Consider the following 25614-nt stretch of genomic DNA (forward strand, 5'->3'; position numbering starts at 1 on the left):
TCTGCTGGGATGGTTTGTTGTGAGGTTTTGTCAGTTTGGTGTTTCTTTTTTGTTTGTTTGTTTTGGTTTTTTTTTTTGTTTGTTTTTTTTTGTTTTGTTTTGTTTTGTTTTGGTTTTTTTTTTTTAATGGAAAAGAACTTGAGATTTCCAAAAACATGCATGTTGGTACTTGTGGGTATGAAATCACATCGCTCTTTCAGAAGCAATTTAGCCTAAACAGTGCAAGTTTGTTCATGTAAGAGTAAAAGGATGAAGTCTCTATGGCATACTGCAGTATGGTCCTTGGAATAAGATTCTCATTTACTAAATAAATTACTTTATAGTACTGTATAATGGTGTTCACATTATAACTGACAATTAGCACCATTAAAGGGAATGCTCATAAACAGCCAAAGCTCACATCAAATTAACACAGCCATGATTAAAATCACTCTTCTGATTTCTGCTCTTCACAGAAATAAGCAGCATTTTGCATAAAAATTACTACAAGGCAGCTAAGAAAAAATTAAAATAATAACTTCACTGCTATTCTGGAATGGTGGTACCTCACTCCAGCAGCACACAGAGCACTGCCAGGTCAGCTCCTCACTTGCTATGAAATATTAAGCACTGGGTTTCCTTCGGAGCAGCCAGCTAGCACAGTGAGCCCTGCCTGCTGCTGGGAACCAGTTTCGGTGGCACAGGAGATTAAAGTGCTTCAATTACTCCTCTTGGCTCTAATGAGGGGAACTTGGGTTCTCTCCTGGCCTGAGGGAAGCTCATCTTCTTTATTTTAATTTTGTCACTTTTCCATTTAAGTGGTTTCTAGTGTTTGCATGTCCACTTATGTTGTTGCAGCTTCAGAAAGAAAAAGAAAAACCTGAGGAATTACAGTGGAGAAGAACAATAACAAAATACAAAGGAGTCAGCAACTCATTAAAATGTAGAAAATGCAACATTAAAAACTGTTCTTAACTTAAAAAAAAAAAAAAGAGAAAAGAGAACCTTTTTCTAAACTGGCACAGAGCCCATGTCCTCATTAGGATTCACACTCCACTCACACAGCACTACACTAATGGTATCACTTTAATCTTCAGCATCACAGCACTACTTCCTGGCCTCACTCAGATACTGCTTGTAAAGTGGCAAGAAAGAGGGGAAGAAGAAGCTTCTAGTGAATGCTGACCAGGCCTGGTATCAATCTGGATGTATGTGGAAGTTTGAAGCACTTGGACATCCCTGTTCATGAATGCTGCTTCAGAGGCAGCCAAGCTCGTAATGGCTTCATAAAGATCAAGTATCACTAAGGAAAATCTAATCAATAAATAAGCAATCAAGACCACATAATTAAAGAATACCATTACATGTGCCATAGTTTAAAAAGGAATCATAATATGCTACATAAAAGTACTGCAAGATAATACGCCTTTGATCCAACATCCCTTTAAAGCAGGAAACAAAAGGATATTCTCATATATCTTACCAACTAATTTAACACATAAATCATAAAAAAATATGATCCAGATGGGCTTCAATGAAGGAAACCAATTAACATAGACAGCCTTACCATCTGACACTTTAGTTGTAATAATAAAAACCAAACAACATGGTCAAACAATAATGCTCTGTATTATATCTGACATTTCTAATTAGTTTCTGTATCCTCTTCAAGAAAAACAGACTACCAGCAAGCACTTTGTTTCCCAGAGGAAAAAACTTCTAAACTTAATGTGCACAGACCTCATTCTATGGATGAAAGCTGATCTGTCTGTGTTCCCTTGGGATGTGCTTTGGAACTAATGGGTTTTGCATAGTCCACATCTGGTTGCAAAATTAAGACTTAGAAAACATTTCCTTTCAGCTGCATTTCCATTGTAACGGCTGCAGACCTGGAATGCCAATACCTACACACTTCTCCTGTGTAAGCTTCTCCTGTGTCCATGGGCTCAGAATAATCAGAATGATTTAGGCTTTGCTTTCTGTAGGATAGAATTTTGGTTTATCCTTTCTACACCCTCCCTAGAAATGCTATTTCTCAAATGAAGTGGAGTGTTTTTGGCACAGACCTCCCAGCATCAGGCAGTTGGGGTTGCATCAGACAGTTGCAAGCTGCACTACAATTAGCATTACAAATTAAAAGCCCCACTGAGAATACACGTGGAGTTACTGTTTGAGAAGTCTAATCCCAACTATTTAGACTGGTTTTTGGATCTATCAGCAATAAAGACTCAATATTATCACCTTAGACCTATTGGACTCTCCAAAATCCACCCATAGATATCCTTTGCAGCGCATGACTGAAAGTCAGAATTCTTGTGTAGGAGATAGATACCATCACAATAGGAAAAGGCTTGATTTGGAAACTGTTCTTTCTTTACAAGAAAAAAGTAAAGGAATGGTTGTGGGAATTCTGCTAATGTCATCCTACCTTGGAAGGCCAGAGGTCCATGTCATTGCAACAAACACAAATCACTTGGAAATTATTAGGATTAACACTAAACCTATCTGATCCAGCAATTTATTTTGCTCAGCATTCATAAACAAGCAACATAAATTCCTAAAGGCGGTCAAGGCAGTCCCCCCACAATTTTCAAGTTTATATTCTAAACAACTGAAATGAAGAATATTTAAACCACAGGAAAATGACTTCTTATGAACTTGCTTATTTCCAAAGTACAAGAGCTTCTGTCTTGGGGTGACTTTATGATGTGTATCCCATATTGCTGCCCTATGCCCAGGAATTAATTTTGTGCCTTTCTATGCCTTTAAACTGAGCCTGAAAGGGGGGAGGAAAAACTGAGCAAAACATCTTCAAAGCAGTTTGCAGCTTGTTCAAGGTCACACAGAGATAGAGACATCTCTCTGCGTTCAGCTGGGGCAGGAGAGGGAGAGCAGAGGGAAGCACCCGGCTTGCTTTCCTTCCAGCCAGCTTTTGGCCAGTTTTTCAGCTCCTTTTCCTCTGGAGAGTTGAACTTTTGTTTTCCTGGGACTTCGTTTTTTCCCCTTTTCTCTGCTGGACAGTTTCAACATCAGAATACATTGGGAGGACTTTCCACCGAGGCCTTGGCCCTGGAGGTGGGCCCACCACCCTGTCCCAGCTCCAAGGAGGGAGAGGGAGATCTACAGAAGGACTCTGAAATTTTCCCAGGTTTTCTCTGTACCATGAGAGGTTTCATTATTTAGCATTAGTGTCTTTTTTTCCCTGTGTATTTGTTAAATAAATAGTTTCATCTCTTTCACTTTCCTTTGAGGAAAATTCAATTTTTTCCCAAACCTGGTGGGGGAGGGCTGATTGTAACCTGCCTTTCATCAGAGGATATATTTCTAAATTTGGCCAAACCGGCACAGCTTCCATTCATCAAGCCACCATCGAACCGTCTTGGGATCGTAAGAAAGGGTTTCTGAAGGGGAAATACTATTTTTGAGGCAAACAAGAAGGCCCACGCTTTTTCACCCCCTCCACTCCCCAAAATTTCAGAGGAGGAGTTGACTGGCTCTCTACACTTCCTGAGTGCACCTTCCTGAGGTTTACAAATACCAGTATTGCCAACTGAGACAGACAGGGCAGCATGACAATATTTGGGCCTTTGCTCCATCTGCGAGGGGTGGCCCCTTGTGAGAAATCACAGCTACATCAAGAAGACGATAATGGAAAAGCTCATTAAAAAAAGACAAAAATAAAATCTCTGCCTCTCAGAAAATCCAACATACAGGTACACAATTTGGAGACAAAAATCAGGTTCTAATTCTTGTGTGATGAGGCACTTTGAGCAGGCAGGTGAGAACTGGAAGTTTTGATAATGCACCAGAGTCTATTACAACCTCCCTTTGAGGTCTGGAAGCATATTCCCACCTCCTGATAAACGTGACTTGGCTAAAGCCACATGTGATGAATTATGGCAAGCTGGGGGATAAATCAAGTCCCAAGACCACCATTTCTGCTCACCCATGAGCTTTCCGAGAAAGCAAGCGCAGCTTCCTGCAACCTGCTCAGGAACCACTACTTGGGAACTGCATATCTGCGTACTCACAGGCAAAGGTAATCCCAGATAACATCTTGTTTATCTCACCATGCAAAACCTTGACTATCGAATGAAAAGTATCAACACACTCCGTTGACACAGAAAACACTGCAGTGAGGACAGAGCGACCTGGGGCTATGGGTCACAAGCCAAGATCCGACCACACCCGGCTGCCTGACAGCGCTGGCACTCTCGGGGCACATCACTGCACTCAGCTGCACACAGGTGCCTGGCTCTGGCTCTGGACATGGCTGTGTTCCCAGGGCACTGTGTGCGAGGCTGTACCTCGCTCCCGGGATAGCTGGGCCACTGTCGGCTGGGGCTGGCTCGGGCCCAGCCGGCTCCAGCACGTGCAGATGCAGAGCTGTTTGCACAGATCTATGGAGAGGTCCTGTTAGTGCCAGGCAAGGGATAGCAGCTGAATCCAGGCAGAGGTCAGGCCTTGTGTGTGCAAGGAAGCAATTCTGATGACAGACAGCAGTCTCAGCACGATGGCTCCCAAACCGCTGCTATTTGTTTGTAAGTGTCATGGGAAAGGAAAGCTTTGGAGGACAATGAGGTCACTCGGTAGATGTATTTGTAAGGAGATCCTCCCACACATGGAAAGCTTATGGGAGAAACGAGGAAAGTGGCTGTTTGCAACTTAACCCATGGGACATGAGAGCTGGCAAGGCCAGCAAAGCAGAGCTCGGAGCTGATATTGCAGAAGCACATGAGAGATGATGGATAAAGTGCTGCAAGGGCCGGAAGGGCCTGCAAACTGCTATGTTCACTGAGAGGAACATTGCCCTATTTCACAGTGGCCTCCAACTACAGCAATACATTCTGATTTTGTTTTCTCTGAGAACACAGGCACATGTCTTTACACTCACCTCAACGGGGAACCTCTTGCCGTTGATGCTGTGTTCAGAGCCAGCTGATCCGTTGCTTTGACCCCAGTGAAACTCCACTTTCTCTGCCTTAAATCTGCCTGGTAACCCGGCACCACTGACAAAATAATCGTCCTTCAACAGGATAGCAACTGCACACACAGAACAATGAGAAAGAAACTCTTAGCACAGTTTTTCTGAAACAGTTACAGTTTTTGCTCATTATATCAGAATACTTCTAATGCAAGTAAAATGTTGGGTCATCATTTTCCTCTTTACAGGGGGTGTTTAAAAAAGAGGTCTGCAAGTAATACTGGCTAATTCTGGAAGTGATTATGAAGTTACACAGACTATAGAAAATCCCAAAGTCCAAATTTCTCAAGGACATTTTGCCCTCCTTGTTGGACTTTGATTAAAATTTAAATGGAAACTACATCAAAACCTGTTTAATGTAGTTCCAGAGAGTAATGGCTGACCATGGTCCCTGCCTCAAGGTCTGTAGATCACAAATTAAGAAAAGAATGGGTCTCCTGTTTCTTGGACTTCCTCTTTTTTGTTGGTGGGGGACCCCTGTGCCCTGTCCCACCTCTACTGCTGGACATGCTGGGTGCCTTCCTTAGTCTCCCCTGCTCCTCTTCCCTGTAAAACAGGGAGAGTCACAACATTTTTGAGACCCACTCATAAGACATCCTCCATAAGAACTGGGTTTTATTACAGTAACTCTGATATTATTATTACGTGATTCAGTGAGGGTCAGAAAGATCTTCTTTGTATTCTCTTTCCTCCAAAAGCCTTTGTATTTTATGTAACAATAAAAGCCATAGGTTCAAACAGAGGGCAGAATTGTGTGGTGGAAGCCGGTACATGTTACAGGGAGGCCTGTGGTCCAACCAAGAACTGATTCCAGCTTTCAAAAAATTCATTTCTGCTACTCTCACTACAGGGTCACCTCCCTTTCCAGCATCTCCTGTTTTTAATACACACCATTCCTAAAAATTACTCCCTACAAAATTCTTTCTTCTCATCCCTCACAAAACCATTGCTTAAAAACAGAGCTAAAATTTAAATTTTATTTCTGTAAAAGTCATTGCAGACCAGTGCTTGCTGTGTCTAGAATCCTGTGATTGAAGTTGTGGGGTTGGTTTTGGAATTTTTTTTCTTTTTTAATGGAAATAGCAAAACCCATAAGGATTTCTCTGTGTTCTTAAGCCAACTGTGTCATCACAATGGGAACATTAATATAAATCCAATTTTATTATGTAAGAAGGAGGATTTTATTCACTGCTGAAAAAACAAAAAAAGCTACATGTGAAATAAAAGTTATTTCTCTCTTGGTGACTCAGTGCAGGTTCTGCTGCAGGCCAGGCTTTGTGCCCTCCCCTGAGGACTGACAGTGAGCTACAGCAGCATCATCTCAGGGGCAATTTTTCCACACAGCTCAATTTTCAACGGTTTGTGTCAAAACCATCTGAATGTTAAATTGTATGAGATGTTCAGATGTTTCTAAACTGCCCCAGCAAAATCATGGGGCTTTTTTCTTCCATGATTTCTGCTTCTTTTGGCACTCCCTTTGCATCCAAGTGCTTTATGTAGGAGGATGGGTGGTGCAGAACCGGCTATAGAATACTGACTGTGTCAGCCAGGGTACTGCTGGTAGTCACTGTCTGCTTACACCAAATCTGTGAGACATAAGTGACTGAAAGTACCACTGCTCTCTACCTCCCTTAAAAAGTTTTCCATGAGCTCAGCAGTATTTTAAATGGTGAGAAATCTCATTCAATTAGTTACAAATTCCATAGATGAAATTGTAGGAGATGAGGAATACAGCAAAGCAGATTTGCAATGCATCTGTTAAAAACCTCTGTGGTGATTCAGTTGCATCTAATAAATATTTGATAGTTCCCAAATAATTTATGGCTCTGTCAGGGGTCATTTCACTTGTTTTAGATGAATAATTAAAAGGATAATTAGGAGGATGTACAATCTGAAGTGTTCATCTAATTGTTCCTTTTACAGTATTTCTTACACTGCTGGGCTGTATGACACGTTCCCATCACCTTCCCAGTTTAGCAGCATGCCCTTACCGCCAGGAGCGTCTCTCCTTTTTCTGTGACCCCTGGTATTCAGGACCGAAATAACCAACCATCACCTTACAGGGCTTTGGGAGCCACTGCTTTAATCCCAGGATTTCTGTAGAGTGCAAGGAGTCAACCCCCAAAGCCACTAATTTAAAATACTATATAATTGAGATTACAAACCCAAACAAAGTGGTGTGCAGCCACCAGGACCACAATTGTGTGATGTCATTTTCAGGTTCAGGGCTGGTGTTGGATGCCCATCACCCCTGTGAGAGCAAGAATAAACCTGGACTCAATGCAGCTCTTCCCCTGCCCTAGCAGAGTGGCTCTGATGGTCAGAACCAGCCAGAGTGATGCACATCACATAGGAAAGATACTTAACAAAAACACATTTCTGGTAGAAATTTTAAGTTTCTCTAAGCAGAAGGTGATTTTAGAAGTTCTTGGTATGAACACAATTAATGCAAGTACAACTGTGAAATGCGTGTATATCCTCCAAGTGATCTCTAGCACTTAATACTATGGCCAGCTACTCTAGTGATGAAATTAAACCCACATTAATGCCTTTGCCAATGTAATTGTGCACAAAAGCATTTCTGGTCAAGACAGAGAATGAAAAAGTCCATTTACATTTTCTAAATGAAACACTGTTTTCTGTACATGGTCTGCCCTTTACCTGATATGGGGGGGGACACAAAAAAGAGCAGAACAAATCTAAATAGAATTACCTCTCGGAGCCTAAAAATAACTCATTGTTCTATCATAAAAAAAATTACTAGGTCCTACAGCAATAACAGTAACCCAAGCAACATATTTCCTGCCAGTTAATGAGCATTAAGGTTAAGGGCCTTTGGCTTTCCCAGGGACCCCTGTCTCTTTAAACCAGTCATTAATTGCTGAGAAATGCCCTCTACATCCATCACCATTTCTTAAACAGTTATTTAGTTTACTGTCTCTGTAAGTCTGCAATATGAAGGTCTTGTGTGGCCATCTGCTCCAAGACTCTGCTGCCAAAATGCATCACGATTTATGGCACAGCCGACCTCTATCTTCTACCCACAAGCCAAAACATCCTACTTGGTTTGCTGGTCTACCACTTACCACCTTAAAAATTAATGCCAGGCAAGTTTCTTCAAAAGGTCAGAAAACCAAGAAAAGGAATGGGACTTGATAAAACAAGGGAGGAGTCAGGAGCTCAGCAGGAGAAATCAGGGCTGACAGCAAGGCAAAAAGAGTCTTCACATTACCAGTAAAAGGCCGTAAGTTACCAAGAAAAGTGACAGTTACTGTTGCTCTGAGAAGCAATAACTTGTCAGCAAAAATCCATACCCCAATGGCTGAGGAAATCAAATATAGTAGCAGTGCTAAAATCACCCAGCAGAGAAGACTGAAGGTTCAGCTTTCATTGCCAACTGTGCCAAGACCAGAAAATCTGCTGGCACTTCTCAGTTCAACAGAACAAGGTTCTGGTAATAGTGTGGCCAGCAGGACCTGGGCAGTGACCGGCGGAGCGAGGCAGTGACCGTCCCCTTGTACTAGGCACAGGGTTCAGTTTTGGGCCCTTCACTACAAGGACATTGAGAGGCTGGAGTGTGTCCAGAGAAAGGAATGGGAGCTAGGGAAAGGTCTGGAGCACAAGTTTGATGAGGAACCACTGAGGGAGCTGGCGGGGGCTCAGCCTGTGCAAAAGGAGGCTCAGGGGGGACCTGTTTGCTCTCTACAATTCCCTGAAAGGAGGTTGTAGCTAGGTGGAGGTCAGTCTCTTCTCCTAGGTAACAAGTGACAGGACAAAAAGAAATGGCCTCCAGTGTTGCCAGGGGAGGTTTAGATTGAATATTAGAAAGAATTTCAAAAGGGTTGCCAATCAGTGGAAGAGGCTGCCCAGGGAAGTGGTGGAGTCATCATCCCTGTAGGTATTTAAGAGATGTGTAGATGTGGCACATGGGGATATAGTTTAGTGGTGGCCTTGGCAGTGCTGGGTTAATGGCTGGAATCAATGTTCTTAAAGGTCTTTTACAACCTAAATGATTCTATGATTCTAACATGGTTTCCTATTATATATGCAGCAATGTTACTCTTACATGTATGGGACAGCATTAACATCCATCCTCCTTAGAAGATTAGCACCATAACTTTTTCATGGTCTAATTATGTTTATTACTGATTACCACAAACAGCCTCTCTGACCATAAAGGGCAGGGTGCAAAACACAAGTAGATTAATTAAGCACCAAATTTCCATAGCATTCAACCTTGCCTGAACCTCATGCTGCTACCAAGCACAACAAAGTCAGGATTTCAAAGCAAACAGGAGCACTTCTCAATGAAGCTGGGAAAAAAACCCCAGTAATGCAGCAAAACCCCCAGCTATGCTTGGTGGTGGTTTACGTTAACTGGATTTGCTTTGCAGTGAAAGAAAACAGGCTCACAGTCTGCCACTCCATTTAATCTGAGGGGCAATAGCTCCTGCTAAGATCCTGAACTGCTGGAGCTGGATCTGAGGTGCTTGCTGGACTCCAGGCCATGGCTCAGATCTGAAGTGCCCTGTTGATGGGTGTATCTGAGGTCACACTGTGTGCACAGCTGTTCCACCAACTCCAGAGCAGGTACATGCCCTGGGTGCTGCTAACAGACCTCTTAACAGGGGACATGGTACAGAGAGCACTATAGAGATGCATGTCAGATGTTAATAAAGATAAAAATATACTTCAAATAAATAAAATTGAATTAATTAGTGGTTTAATCCAATTCCCTAAAAATACTTGACCTTGTCAAATGAAGACAGTGGCCTTATAATTTCTGCTTTTTACGTTTTTAGAATTAAAGAGTAATCAAATGCACGTGGCTTTGCATATAAATCAACCTTGACCTTTCGTTGAACTGTTTTGGTAAAAATAAGCAGTACTCGTGCCTGCTCTTTTTTCTCTAAAAGCCAGAACAGACAGAGCAGAAAAGGATTCAGTTCAGTGAAGAACACTGTGCTATAATCATATCAGAAACACATTAATAAGCCCCCACTACTCTGAGCAGTTATTGCTCTTTCTTCTCTAAAATCTTCCAATTTCTAAGACTTCCCCTTTCCTTCCCCCTGAGCCCTGCATCTCAGCATTCTTTTGGATTAGGTGTTACAGCCTCCCAAAGCTGATAATTCAAGGTTACACCTTGAAACTCTTACACTGCCTTTTATTCTGAGGAATAACTGACTACTGAGAGAATTAGTTTAGACTGAGAACAAAAAAAAAACACCACCAAAAAAAAGAGCAGCCCTTAAAAAGAAGCCCCTTAAACTCAATCTGCAGAACTAGCTCTGCACAGAATGCAGAGGCAGAGGCAGCTGGCTCCTACTGAAAAATTACATTTAAAAAAAATGCCACAAAACCCAAGCAACAGAACAATGAAAAAGGAGGAAGGTGAAACATGGCTTGAATTTTTAATTGACTGACGGCAGGCTATGGAGACAAGCAGAAGAGAACATACCTGTTTTTCCTGTGTTTTTCATCCAAGTCTTGTTTGAAGATTCATTGTCAAAACCATCCAGCTGCAGCTCTTGATACTCATCTCCAACATGGGCCAGGTGGTCTGTGATGTCTATGGGAGACTGGTGAGAACCCCCACACTTCTCGCTGGAAGTCACCCAATGCTCAGGACCATAGGTACCTGTTAAAAAACACCAATGTCAACATCCCAGTGGCTCAACAGCGTTGGATAAAGTGTGAGGCTAAAGCACTTAAGCTCCCCAGGTAACTCTACCACAGTTACAATTCCCACATTTGAAAGAGGTTAAGACTTGTAAACTTATGAGGAGAATGAAATCCTTTGGCTTTGTGCCGTGTTCCAACTTTGCCTCTAGCAGTAATGAACAATGGCCTTTCTAAAAAAACTACTATTCTATAAAATTCTCTGCAGTTCCCAAGCTCCTCTTATGCATATGTTATCAATTACCATGTTGCTACAGGAACTTCCCTAAAGCTCCAGCCTTAATGTATTACTGTATAGTTTATCTTTTCACTATGGACAAGTTATATTAACAGCCACACATTAACTTGTGTTCTTGCAATACTACGCTTAGATAATGTGATCGTTATTAATGAACTCATTTCTTTCGGAGCTTTGAAGCCAGAAAAGATTAAAAGAAAGAATTAAACTAAACGTATGTTAGTAAATTTGAAGAAGACAACAATGGAAAAAAAATTACTCTGGAAGAAGTAAACAGCACAATGACCTGTCAGGAATACACTGTAAATTTATTTTGTTGCTATTCTTACATGAGTTTTCTGGTTTTGGTGAACAATTAAAATAATGTGGAAAAATAAAAGGTCTGAGACAAAGACTTTGTCATCCACACCACATATCAGCCCTAGATGCACTAGAACACCGGGGACCCTCAGCATCACACTTAGAAAGCTCAAAAATGAATTTCAAATTTTTCTTATGACCTCCCTCTCCAACCCTTAAGTTCTACTAACAGAGACGGAGTTCTTCCTATGAGCAAACAGTGGTTTAAGATCCTGAAATTAACAGCACAGATTCATTGTAAAGCACTTGTTGCCCGCCGTTCCTGAAGTGCTTTACAGCAGAAATCAGCTACATTATTCTCATGTAAAGACAGGGAAATTGATAGCTGAGAAGGGAAGCAATTTGCCCAGGTTCAACTACCAAAACCAAGTTACAACCCAGAGTTGAACTCTGCTCTCCTGAGAGCCTTGATGTCACACCTCTGAACTACACAGTCAGTAGGTCTATTCAGCAGGAAGACAGCAGGAAATGATGCACCAATGTGCATTTATTACCTTTGCATCTGAGAAGCATATATATCTTCTATTAGTGCCATCCAAACCCAGCAGTTGGGAAGGCCAATTTCTTTGGCCCCTGGGTTTTAATCTGTCTAGTTGCAAAGTGCATTCATGCTCTCTTCTCATGAGCTGATGCAGGACACGTAATCAATAGCAAGATTTAGCTATACTGATCACACACAAATGCTGTCTGGTACTGAAATAAGAAAATTTTACTTTCAAGTACAATTAGGCAAAATTGCAATATCCTCTAAAAATCATTTACATCATCTGCCCAGGTTAAAAATCAGCTTTGTTTATCTCAGGGTTCAATTTATATTGTCAGCAAGAGCTGCTTTCAGTTATTTCCCAATGTACCACAACCAAGGAGAACAGAACTATTAAAACCCCATACACAGGGAAACCAAATGTCTTCCACTCAAACACAGCTATTTTTCTCCAATCAGGATGCTCTTAGTAATTGTTTTGTAGTGAGTTAATTGGAAATTCATATTTACTTTACATATAACCTTGCAGCTACCCCAAGAAATTCGGGAATTTGCTTTAAATATTTAGCACTCCACATTATCAAACCTGCAAGCTCTTGTTTTTTGTCTTTATTATAAACAAGGGGTGAGCTTTTCAAAAGCACTCTGCCCACAGAGGCTATCACAGTGGTTTCAGCTGTGCATTCAAAAGGAGCTGTGCACTCCAATTTTTTTTGTTTTTTAAGTATTCTGCTGCCAATGAGGAATTTTTCCTTTTTTAAAAAGTAGGCAGATTTATTTTAACAGGGACTATAGAGTTTCTTCCATGCATCTTGTCTTATTTATTTATTTATTTATGTATAGCCAGCTCTCAACCTGTTTGCAGTGAAAACTGCCTTGTCAAAATGAATAAAATAAGCCATAAGGGTAAACAAACAAACCTCCATGTTGAATTAAAACCTCAAGTGACTTAGGTCCCTGAACTGACTCTTGTTGAAATGTAGTTTTACACAGACCTTTGAAGGCTTTGTTTATTTTTTAAAAAAAGTCTGCTTTTTTTTCCTTAAATTAATTTAACTTGCTTGAATTAATTTAATAGCAATAACTCTCTTTCTATAAACACAGTAGCTTCACTTGCTTGTAAATCTATAATCTAACAAAATAAAGCCTGGCAGTATCTGCTTTCTTCATGTGAGAGTGTAAGTTTCCATGCATAAAATGTTTCCATACTCATGCTGAATTATTAAAGAAAAAAAAAATCTAATGCAATGAAACTCTCTCAGCAATTCAAAACCTCAACTTAGTGCTGGTGTTGTGACTCCAAGTCCTGACATCACAAATTACAGTCATAAGGCTTAAGCTTTGATTTAGAGGTTCAAGACCTGCTAGTTAAAAACAGCCCAGGATTTTATAAACAGTTGGCTTGCCATTCATTTCTTTCACAAGGTTTTGATATGTAAATGACTACATGCAATATGACCTACGCCATTATGGCAGCAGCTCTAGACAGATACAGAGGCCATGACCCCAACATCTCCATTCCCAGCAGCGCAGATTTGGGGCTGCCTCAGCTTTAATAATGAGCATGGAAAGGAGAAGGTGGGCCAGGAAGGGGAGAGGAAAACTTTTGAGTTTGAAACCAAACTAAATAAAATTATATCCCCTACCCAGAAAAAAAAAAAAGGCTCAACAAACTATAAAATGTAATCAAGAATAGTGCAGTGGGATTCACTGATTCAGCCATCAGAAGGGTTCAGGCCGAACTGCCTGTTTTTCCATGGACATTCAAGTGCAGTTTTAATTGAAACTGATCTTCCACTACAGATTTCAAATTAATTCTTCTTCCAAGTGTCTTATGCTCCAGACATCCTTGCTTTGCAAAAAAACCCTATATCATTAGAGGAGGAAATAGAACACTTTTTCCAAGCTTGCAGATATTGATTACCTATTCCTTCCATAAAAGCGCAATTGCCATTCTGCACTGTATAAATCTCTTCAGCGTTAGACACTTTATAAAGTACTGAGAATTATATCATTAATCATTTGCAGTTACACCTGTCTTACTTTATTGAATTCTTTGTTTTTTAGAACTTTAAATAAATGCTTTTAAATAAAAACATGACACTAAATAAAGACTCTGTTTCCCTTAAACCTAGTTAAAAAAAGAAATCCTGTAATTCTGTGTGTGACATTTACCCATCTGAAACAGAGGAACTTACTGCTATTTGTATTTCATTTTTTCCAACAGTAAGCATGGTGGCTTTAATCAAATAAAATTTCGAATGAATTTGAGTTGGCCTTTTAAGGCTGATAAATAATTCGGTTTTCAGAAACCAAGTTAAGAGCCCACAACTGTGTTAATAAATAATACACATGTCCACTGAGATGGTGGGACAACATGCAGGCAAAGGTAAACATCAGACATCCCAACATGGAGCTGGAATATTTGATGCAGGGGCAACACAGAAAGAATGATAACTGATAAGGTTTGGCATCTTCAGGAATTGAAACCAGTGTCCTGCCTCCAGGAAACCATGGGCTTGGGTCCAATAGCTGAAGGCCCACACTGGGGCAGGAGGACTGGATTCACCCCAGATCAGCCAAATGCATGGCAGCAAGAGCAGGGGGTGCTTGGGTTGCAGCCAGGTCTCTGTGGACTTGACCTGTTCTCTGCTGAAATCAGGGACAAAAGGGCCACTGGCTCCCAAGGCTGAAAGGAGAGCTGGGGTCAGGGAGCTCAGCAACACGTGGGGTCTCACACACATTTTAACCCACACTTCAGGCCAGAGATGTTATCATCCATCCTTGTCTGAAATTACCTGATGCTTCCTAGATTCTTTTCTCATGCAAAATCATTCTGTCAATGACTGCAGTAACTTTAATAGTTTTTTAATACTCTGTCTGCTCCTGATACATAACCCAAGATTACTTTTTTCTTCTTTTTACTGTACAAAGCAATGAGCAGTCTTCATTAATGAAAAACATTAATGTATTCTGCCAAAACCTAATTAAAGCTTTTATAAAAACTTCCACTTAAAAAAAAAGATCAAATATATTTGTTTTTCTCCCACAGTCTTTTGCTTAAAACATCTGTTATTAAAAACACTGGCATTTCCTTGATTTTACGTAACTTTTTAATTAATGGATGAGCTACTCTGATATAAACTGGTGTGTAACACATATACCTTTACACAGATATAGTTTAACAGACATTAGCAATTTTTGAGTAAAGTGATTTTCACCATTCGTAAGTTGGGAAAGAGGTAGACATATCAACTTTTTTTTTTTTTTTTGGTAAACATTTTTAAAAAGATGTGACTTTAAATCTCAGGCCTGACATGGAAAGAACTAGTTTAGGGGTTTAAATTTTGCAGGTTTTTTATTATTTGTTGTTCTTGATTCTTTTTTTAACAGAATTACCTCAGACAAATCTTTGTCTGTACTCAATGTCTCTTGACTTTTCATTTTTGAATGAAAATGGTAATCATGATTGCAAAGCAATCAAATCCCCTCATTTCTGCAATTAGCTTGGTCACTTCATGGAGACATCCTATCCCATCATCTTAATATGGGAGAAAATTCCATATTTCTCTTAGGGCAAAATCCAACCAGTTAATAGGGACTGATGGAATGAATTAACATTTCCTCTACAAATAAAAACAGAGGTCCCAGCCTTTGCTTGCACAGCTCTGGAGGGGCAGCCTACAGACTTCAAGGACCACAGCAGATAAGAACCTCTGCAAATTTTACAGGCTCTGGATAAATGGAGATATTTCCCTTTCCGTGGACCGGCAGCTGCGACCTGCCCAACCATTCCAGCATTTAGCTGAGCAACTCTACAGTCTGAATCTCTGCCTCTAAGTCTCTGTCCTACTTGAACTGCTCCATCATGAGCCAGATCTCAAGAAACACTGAAATGTCACCACCAGTAAATAAAACCAGTTCCTTTCTTCGGCACAGAGAAAGAACAAGGAAGAGGTGCCCCTGCTCAGCTACAAAGTAATGAACTTCAGTATCAGGCTGGATTTTCAAACAGGAAAAAATTGTTTTAAACAAACAAATATCAGTGAAATTCACTACAGAAGTGAAAGCATCCTTCAGAAATCTCAATCCTGGGGCTCCTCTCGGTTATCTGGGACCAAAAAACCTGAAGCCGTTACTTGATGCCGTAAGATTTCATCATCACTGCCATTTAAAAGGAGCTGTATCAGTAAGTCCAGGAAGGCCCTGGAGAAGGTGCTTATGCCACGTAAGTAGTGACAGGAGGCAAGGCACACACTGCAGATCCAGACTGGCTGAAAAATCAGCCTCTTTTTACCTTCTCCTCTCACCTCCAATCCCCTCCTGGGAAGCAGAAGTCAAGTGAAATCTGTAGGATGAAACCTAAAGACTGCATTTAGATACAAGGCTGAAAGTAATTACCTGAATGACATATCCCTTGCTGATTGATTTAGCATGAGGCTGCAGAGGTAAATGTATAAAAATCCCTGAAAGCCTTGATAAAAATCAGTAGCATCTTTCAGGGGTCTTCCCATTGCAAAGAAAGCAACCAGGTTGTTAAATCATTATATTAGGGGGAAAAGTTGCTGAAATTATACTGTCTTGCTCTAAAATGATGGCATACCAAAATCAAAGCGATGGAGACGGAGAGCCTGTAGTTAAGAGTTCACAGTGCTGCTTTGAACAAAGATTTCCTGCCCTGGGGAAAAAGGGCTTTTCATTTTATTATTCTCTATCATTACTCTGTTTAACATGAGACACTCGTGCTTGCAGAAAATTCCAATTACTGCTTGAAAAATGAGACCGAATACCAAGAGCAGGATCCTGAAGAGCTTGCTGAGACCCAAACAGGTCTAAGCATTACCCAACCTGCAAGCTCAACACAGGGAGGGTGTGCAAGGCATGGGAGAGGCATAAACACCCTGGGACAGTTTTCTGAGAAGTCAAAAAATCTGAAAGAAACTTTCCCCAAGAACAACCTCTGATAAGGCATATCTTAACTTGTTGGAACAAACAGAATACAGGAAGATGGAACAAAAAGCAGTTGGATTTAGATAACCTTTGAGCCACCACCAGGAGCAGCACAGAAGCACTGATGCCTCTACAGCTACAGCTACAGCACTGCCCAGCCATGGGGCTGTGGAAGGAAAGCGGATCTTCAAAACTGCTTGTGTCAGTGATACTGTCACACTGCCAAAAAGTGGCAGATGCAAAGAAAGGCTTTAAATCTAAATATAAACTATCTTATAATGTCTGCAGCTTTTAAACTGAAAGACAAAGTGACGTGCATGTTCTCCTTAAACTTTCATATCCACAGATGCTACAGTTATTGCTGGATTCTTTAATTAAACTTCCTAACCTTCAATTACCTTTGGTGAAATTTTTAATGTATGTTTTCAACCTTTGTATTCCTTAGTGAACTATTCTCTATTACACAGTCACAAACACGGTGTTTTTTTAATATATATCACCCCCCCCCCCATACAGACTTTCTGCATACCAGTTTTGTTCCTCAAAAAACTATGAAGCTGCCATGAATCTTGTATGAAGCTCACACTGTACCTATCAACCTGCCAGTGGCAAAAATGTATGATAAATATCCAACACTAGGTAACACCAGGACCTTAAGACTAATGCTGCAGGCAGCTCACAAAAAAGTGGAATAAGTGTAATTACTAAAACAAGCTTTTTCCATAAACATTTTGAGTTTTAGCATTTGTGAGCTGAATAATTTACCACCACACAGAAGTGAAAATGGTACTAAGTTTAGCTGTGCTGGCAAAATAGTTTGGGGCTTTTTCAGGGGTGTCTCACACAATAAACTCTAGACAGACTTGCCTAATGACCTGTTGAATTTTATAACTAAAATTTCAAAATTATTTATACTGAGCACAGAGCACAACAATATCAATGAAATCATTATGCAGAACTCACTGAGTGGGAGGATAAATTGTGGTATTGAAAGTGCCTGCTGGTGGCAAGTGACTTGAGACAATGTATATCTACATCCTCTGTTTTTTATAATTTTCTACATTTTTAATAAATGTACCTGACATCTCACACCATTCATTTCATAACTGTCAGAGGCCTTTTAAAAACTGCTCACCCTGAGCTGCATATAATAAATGAGGTGATAACTTAAAATATAAGGAAAAAACAGGAGATTAATTTATATGAAGGCATCGTAAATTAAATTTCTTCTATTCCTACACTAGTTCAGTAAAGCCCCATGAAGACTAGAGATAGACGTAAAAATAGATTTTTTCCTAAATGTAATTTTAAAAAGCATAAATCCCAATGGAAATTACAGATTGGAGATGTATTATGAATCAATGCAGCAGCTCAGTGAGAGTACTTTGTGTTGTTGGGAGGAAGACATATATTTCAGTAATGGGTGCCTGGACAGGGAATGGGTGCCTTGAAGAGATCACATCCAGGACAGGTTTCTCTGGAGAAGGGTTTCCCTTTTCCACTATCCTTTTTTTCATTTACAGGGCAATAGCTGTATAATGATGGACCTTTACAGGAGGGATATTTATATTGATGTAGTGCTCCAATGCAGCAAAAGGAAGAGAGGCTCCATTCTTCCAAACCTCACTAGTAAGCAGCTGCTGCCTCAAAAAGCTTAAACTGAACAATGTAAGACAAACACAGTACAAAACATCTCAAACTTGAACAGATGCAGCCCCCTGGGCTAAGCTCCCCTTCTCTGTAACACCTTGCTTCATGCTTTCTTCTCCAAGGCCATCTTCCAGAGCTGGCGCTAACACACCAGAAAGGTGATCAACCTTCCCATGAGAAAGAAAAGAAACGCCATTTCTTCCAGAGAGCAAAGATGAAAGAAGAAATGAGTCTGGTGTTTCATAGAATTAAACATATGAAAAAGCACAAGCTCATATAATGTTGATGTAAACTGTAGTTCCATCTGTGCTACTCCAAGGACAAAGCACAGCATGAACAAAGCTCTGAGAAAATAAATCTGAGCAAACAAGATGAAGAAACTGGGCAAGAAACTTTTTGTTGGATGCAGATGGAGGCTTTGGGGGCTTCATGAGATTTCATTGAAAGAAAAGGAAGGAAGAGGACCTGAATTTGGCTTGGTGCTAGTTACAGCCACCCTTGCCGAAACCCAAAACAGGCAAAAGCCAGGAAAGACAAGCAGCCAGCTTGCCACTCTGTGCCTGTGACCTTACCACCATACTACAGGTGAAATTTCCCACAGGATCTGGAGTTGAAACTGGGCAGCAGCTTGGGAGCATTAGCTGAGCTGAAACTGTGGGACAGACCTCAGGCTGCAGGAGTAGTGAGGCAAGAAGAAAACCTGCAGAAACAGACGTGATGGGCTCAGGAAACCTTTTGTGGTTTTTAAACCAGAGTTCATGGGTTGTTTGAGGGCTTGAATGAGACCCTGCTGAAGCATCAATGTTCCTGTGCTGCTGAACCTGCCCAGGGGCTCAAACATGAACACTGAATGACAGTGACAGTAATAAGCCATGACATTTACGTCAGGAAATCTAAAATTCCCATCTTGCTTCTCTGTCTTCTTCCTACCACCAGGAGCTGCACGCTCCATTTCACTCCCTTCCTTTTTAAGTTCACCTGTCTTATCAGAGCAGCTGCAAGGATTGCTCAGAACTTGAAGAGAGCAACGGAAATAAAAAGCTGTGCAGGACTCAACTGTCCCACTACACACCCTGGCGCCTGCAAACACATTTAGAAAAAAACCAGTTCCAGTTATTTCTCAAAGCACCAGAGTTGAATCCTATTACTTCTCACACGTACCCTTAATAGGCTTGATCTCACCAAAGAAACTGCTAACGTAAATGATGCCTCACTGTAACTTAATTACCTCCAATTTGGGTGGGTACAGGAACAGAAAGTACCTTTTCTTGATTCCCATCTGTTCCTTGTAACTAACCAAAGAAGCCCTCCCCAGAGCTCTGTCTCTGAAAGCCAGAATGAAAAAAAAAAAAAGAAAATAGGAGGAAAGACAGGAAAAAATTGTATATTTTTATTGAATTTTTGCAGGATGCAAGTTAATAAAACACCCACAGAGAGCACAGAGCAATACAGAAAGGGAATAAAGGGAGGGAGGGCTGATATCAATAAAGCCTATCCAGAGGCACTGCTGAAAAGTACTCATCATTTCAAAAGAAACCTACTACAAAAATGATTCTCACTTGTTGCTTTGGCTCAGGTTTAACATTTACAAAAAACAGAAGTGTTCTAAGCAGAGGATGGATTTAAAAAATAAAGCCAGGAAGATAAAATTATCTGTTGTTGAAACATGTCACCCTCAGCTTTTCAAAACCCCTTGTTGATCCTAACCTGACCAGAGACAGCCACCAGATTGGGACCTTACAGTGTAATTACATCACAGAAAACACTGCAGTCCCCCAAATCACTCATCAAATCTTGACAAATACTGGCTTTACCATGGTATTTCCTTTTTAGGTGAAAATCAACTTTTGCCCAACTAAGTTCTTAATGGCATCTCTGTTCCAACAGTCTTCTCAATCCAGCTGTCCTTTTCACTAATACGCACCAGTAAAATAGCTCCCGGGAGAGTTTCTGGGAGATTGCCAGCTTCTATGTAATGACACATCGTGAACCCTGGCCTCAACTTCTATTAACATTCAGTCTATGTTTCTACCATTAATTTAAGAGGAATGAATAGGTCGACAATAAGCAGCCATAGTGTCCAGCCTGAGGTACTCCATCAGAAGGCACTGTTTCTGAGGCTAACAGAGAACATTTACAACCAGTTTTCTCATTTTTGTTCTATATCTGTCTTTTTCAGTATGTTACACTAAATGGCTTAAACTATTCCAAACCAGCTTTAGTTTTCCAAATAGGAAAGTCCAGAGTTAGGAAAAAACAAACAAACCCACCAAAAAATCCCTCAAAAAACAAAACAAAGCAAAAAAACCAAACAAACCAGTCATGAAAAGGACCTAATGTTCCTAATGTGGATCTTATTCACTTGTACCCCTTCTCTCCAGATTAGTTTTAGGTAGTAACCAGTCAGTGCTGGAGGAGGGCACTGGCAGCAGCCCCTCTCCTGCCCCAGAGCCTTGCCCAGCCAGGACAGGCAGAGCCCCTTCCCTCCTGCCAGCACTTCCCTTTGGCAGTGAAATGCACACAAACACCTGAGCAGCTGCTGTGGGGGAAAACCAGCTGCTGCAGAGCGCTGGCAGCGAAGACCTGCTGTGATGGATGGAGTCGGAGTGAGTGCTGCAGGAGATTCACTCCCACAGTACCTGTGGTGCACATTCAAACACTGAGCTAAATAAAAAACCCCAAAAGATACCCTAGCTGGGATAAAAGTTCTTTCCTCCAGCACTGCATGAACCATTTATTTAGGGAAGGTCAACCCAGAGTGCAGCTTGCAGGCTTTAGGGTGCAGCTGTTCCCAGGATGAATTTTTCCCAGGGCAATGTAAGGGCATCACCTGTTCCTCCACCTCACTGCCTGCAGCTCCCACAGCTCCCGTTGCCTCCTATGGGAGCATCTTCCCTTGCTGCCACCAAGGATGCTTGGAAGCAAGGCAGGTGTTTCTACACCCCTCCCTGTCCAGTGTGGCGAAGGCAGCAGCCAGCTCTGAACACACCTCCCTGTGCTCTTTAGTCACAGCAGCGTTTGGGCAGCCCATGGTGACATATACCCTAAAATGGAATCTGGCATGTATCACTTAAGTGTGAAATCTGTAAGATATTGGTTTTATATGGTGTCTGCAGAGCACATTAGAAGACCATCATCATCATCATCATGTCTTTTCAAGACAGCCATGATTATTCAGGCTGTTACTTTATCTCACCGGCGCTTTTGAAAAACTATTCAATATTAGTAAACTCTCACTAAAAGCAATATTTTGGTTGAGGGACTAATCTTCCTATCAGTACAAAGCCATACCTGGGCTTATCTACATTACCAATTCCCTGCTGATTGAATGGATTCATTAACAACACAATCTCTGGTGACTGAAATGAAGTCTCATTCTTCGTATCACCGGTGCCTTGCTGTTTGCTTTTCCTTCACAGTATGCACACAAGTAATTAACTTACTATGCTCTGCTAGCTCCTGACACATTACTTGGCATAGAAAAATTCACCAGCAGGTAGTTAAGCATGCAAAATATTTTCAGTCAAATGAACTTCATAACAAAGCTCTACTCAGGGAAAATGCAGCTCTTTCCAATACAATGCTAACAGACAGCACACGGCCCATCCCAGCAGGAGCTTCTTGAGAGGTAACAAAAAAATGTATAATTCTTACCACTTTTGCTCAACATGTAGGAAATTTCTTCAGGGGGGAAAACTGGCAAGCAGTGGATGCTCACTGAAAGGACGAACTTGGAGATCAACCTGTGTGGCCCTTGTGGAAGCCTGATGTAACAAGGACAGACACGGGATTCACATGGTATAAAAGAAAATGGGAAAAAAACCCAAACAAAGCAAATAGGAGATTCATTTCAATCTAGCATAGCTGAGATTACAGGTGTCTGGAAGTATGGAAGAACAGCACATTTTGACTTTTACAGCAACTTTTTAAAAAAGGTTAACTGCTATTTAAAGCATGAATGCTTTTAAGTAATGGCAGGGAAAACTCCCTAAATAAAAAAATGAAATTTATTGTATGCCCCACCTAACGACTCCACTGAGGAACACAAAATATTTAAGCTATCTGAGTAATATCAAGAAGTAAAACTGGAGTAAAGTTACTGCTGTAACATACTGCTGCATGTTAAGGTACAAAGAGATGGTGACTTAGGATGGAAGCAGTGCAGGGATGCTGGGCTGACCCCAGTGCAGACTGGTGTCACTGATGTGACAAGATTGGCACTGAGTTTGATAACACCAGGACTTTCCCTCAAGAATATAAAGATATCACAACCTTGTGGGGCTCTCCTCTGATTTGAACATGCCCTAAACTATGATTTTAATCACCACGATATTTTTCTAGTACCAGAGGCTGGGAAGCATGGGATCCTCACACCACACTGCTGCAGTCCAGCCAGTGCTGTACAGAACAACATCACTTGCTCTATACTCTCCTGGTCCTTCCTTTAAGCCAATTGTAGCTAAAACTCCAAAATATATGCAAAAGTACTTGACAAAAACCCAGAAACTTGGTTGGATAAAGACCCATTCACAGTATTTTTCATCTCAACTTTGACCTTTCATGAGAAGTTCTTGTTCAGAAATTCTATGACTGTATTGACCTAAAACACTGGAAATTGTGACCTTGAAGTTTCCTGCTACATAAGGGAAAAAATCCTTAAAAATCCTTCTGAAGTCCTGGAAAATGAAACTGTTCTTTTGCTCAGTTTTTTCCAGAAGACATTTGTTTCTTTCCCCTTCACATGCCACAAGGCATGTACCTTTGCCAAATTCAGACTGTTGTTTCGACTCACTCGGTCACAAAAGTTAGTTTCTCATGTTCCATCACAGCAATTTTTGCTTGTAACAAAAGAAATAGATCTGCGGAGGACAGAACTCACTGTGATTTGTGTATTACCATTTTCCTCTATTCCTGCACTGCTTTCAACTTGGCTCATTTAAATATAGCTCCTGTCATACCCATCATTTTCTGTTCACCTGTTATGCAAAACCACGCACTCCATCAGAGCAGCCTTCACTGCATAGTTTGTACAGATTCTCTACTCCAGGCCCGAAATCCTTATTCATTTACAAACTAGATGTTTCTTGAACAGTATTTCCAGTTGCTTACCTGGCATATTAATGCACAGAATAGAAACCAGATTTTGTTTTTTCTGGTTTTCATCAAAAATAAATTATCTCACTTAACCCCTGGCATCCTTGATAGTTACCTAGGTCTGTAAACAGTTCACTTGATCAAGGAAACCCTTGTTATATTTGCAAAAGGCTGTTGAAGCTTGCTTTGTTGAAGGGGAAGGAATCTCAGGTTTTGTTTGGTTTTCCACACAATATCAGTAAAAACTAACAGGTTTTTATGCCAGAAGAAACAGTTGGATAACACATACTGACATGACAAGCATGAGTCACTACACTTCATAAAGTCACCTCTCAGAGCCTTAAAAACAGTTTTCACTCTGTTCAGAAAGGTATTAAGTACTGAAGAACTCCTTGAGTAGTCTTTGTGTGTGGCTTTTTCATTATGTTTTTTAAAGGTTGTTCCCATGTTTAATTGCTCTCCAAGTTTCAATCTGCAGCTTACTTCTTATACCAGCTCACCAGGTGTCCAGCCCAGTCCTTATTTGCCCTCCAGCGGCAGAATGCAAGCAACCTTCAGGACACAGCATCTTCCCTTGATGGAGATGCAGACTTCTCAATTCAGACACTTGAAGAGAGTCTTGATCAGTAAAGGCAGTCGTGCTGAACAACTTTTCTCCTGAGGGAAGGTCACACACTGCCCAGAACTATCGTTCAGAGAAGCCAGCCAGGCTGGAGATTCTATTCAGAACACTGAATAGACCCAAACAGAGCCCTCCACTGCCTTAATCAGAGGATATTCCTTGGATTAGAGATGTATAAAGAAAGGAATCCTGTCTCTCCTAAATCACGGATATCCTCCAAAAGTCTAGAAGTCTTCTTTCAGCTCTGATGGAATTTGTCAATGGGCTTGCAGCATCCAAAAAGCAATGGAGGGGGGAAACAGATCAACAGATCCAGCCTAAGTACCACACACAAATATTCAATAACGTTTGGGTTTTTTTCCTTCAGGTCAACCCTTAATAGCTTCATCTACAAAAATCCAGATGCCAACTGGCTTACTGTGACGACAAGATCAATTCCTACTATGCTGAACAATGTACCGTTGCACTTGTCTGTATTCCTGTGGTATCTATGACCTTACACTGAATCCAGGAGGAGCCTTTTGAGGAGCAGACTGACTTCCTGGTTTTATTTTTCTCAAAGTAAAATACAAAATAGACTTCAATCCATGACTAGCATTTCTTTCTAGTACAAATGTATAGGAAAAAGTTAGGAGTATTCCAAGTATTTTAAGGCAATTGCAGAAGCAGTATTTGGGAACAAGGACCAAAAGATATCATTAAACCCAACCTTCCTAATTACAGAGCATGTCTTAAGAAATTTAATGACTTTATTAAGGCCATAATTGGTGGACTCAAGAGACTGAAGTCTTGGCTTCATGAGAATGACTTATGTCCAGCGTTTTAAACTAGAAACTTTCCAGGCTCTGTGGTTTCAGAGGAAAATTTGGAAACACACACACAAATAAAAGGTCCATGAGCCAGAAGGTAAATGAGTACCTTAAAATTACTATCTCTTTTCAATCTCCCCTAATTTGTTTTGGTCGGTCTCATTCCCTTTGAGCAACTGATCCTGGCAGTACTCCAGAGTACCCAACTTTACTGACAAATACGAAAAAGAATCTAATGCCAGGGGAAATAATAAAAAAATCCAAACCCATCAATACCAGAAGCTGGGCTAAAACACATGGATTCTACTCAGGTGTCCAAGGGCCTAACACCCTTCAGTGCTTGGCTTGGAGCCACTTACATTGTCTTATAAGCAAAACAATGAAAATCCATGGATTGCTATTTATCTCAGAATGGGGGGGTGACACCTACACTCTAGATGACGCCTATATACTTCATAATATCTAGCAATAAAAAAGGTGGTGGGGTTTTTTCTTAAAACCAGATTTATTTGTATCTTTTCCAGGCTTTTTTTAAATGACTGCTTTTGAAGCACATACAGCAGTGCTGTGTCTTCCTCAGTTGCGATGTCCTGTACAAGCCCCTGCTCTCAGAAACACAACCTGGTGCACACTTTTGGGAGGAGATTATTTTCTAAGGGATGGAAGCTGATGCAAATAGTAAAACTTTGTCAGAATGGTTGCATCAATGCTTTTATGTCTCCTTTTAACTATCAGTGACTGATACTAGCTGTCTTTTACTTC

General features: G+C 40.8%; 1 protein-coding gene across 2 annotated transcripts in view; it reads right to left on the reverse strand.

The window, feature by feature from the left end:
- Nucleotides 1-25614, reverse strand: part of PTPRG (protein tyrosine phosphatase receptor type G) — a 407666-nt gene that overhangs the window by 182693 nt on the left and 199359 nt on the right. For both annotated transcript variants that reach the window (XM_048315233.1, XM_048315234.1), the window contains 2 exons: nucleotides 10425-10604; nucleotides 4874-5022 (listed from right to left, as the gene is read on the reverse strand). In XM_048315233.1, the coding sequence (XP_048171190.1) occupies nucleotides 4874-5022; nucleotides 10425-10604 (329 nt within the window). The remainder of the gene's footprint in view (nucleotides 1-4873; nucleotides 5023-10424; nucleotides 10605-25614) is intronic.

Source organism: Corvus hawaiiensis, chromosome 11 (assembly GCF_020740725.1).
Source record: "Corvus hawaiiensis isolate bCorHaw1 chromosome 11, bCorHaw1.pri.cur, whole genome shotgun sequence".
Taxonomy (NCBI): Eukaryota; Metazoa; Chordata; class Aves; order Passeriformes; family Corvidae; genus Corvus; species Corvus hawaiiensis.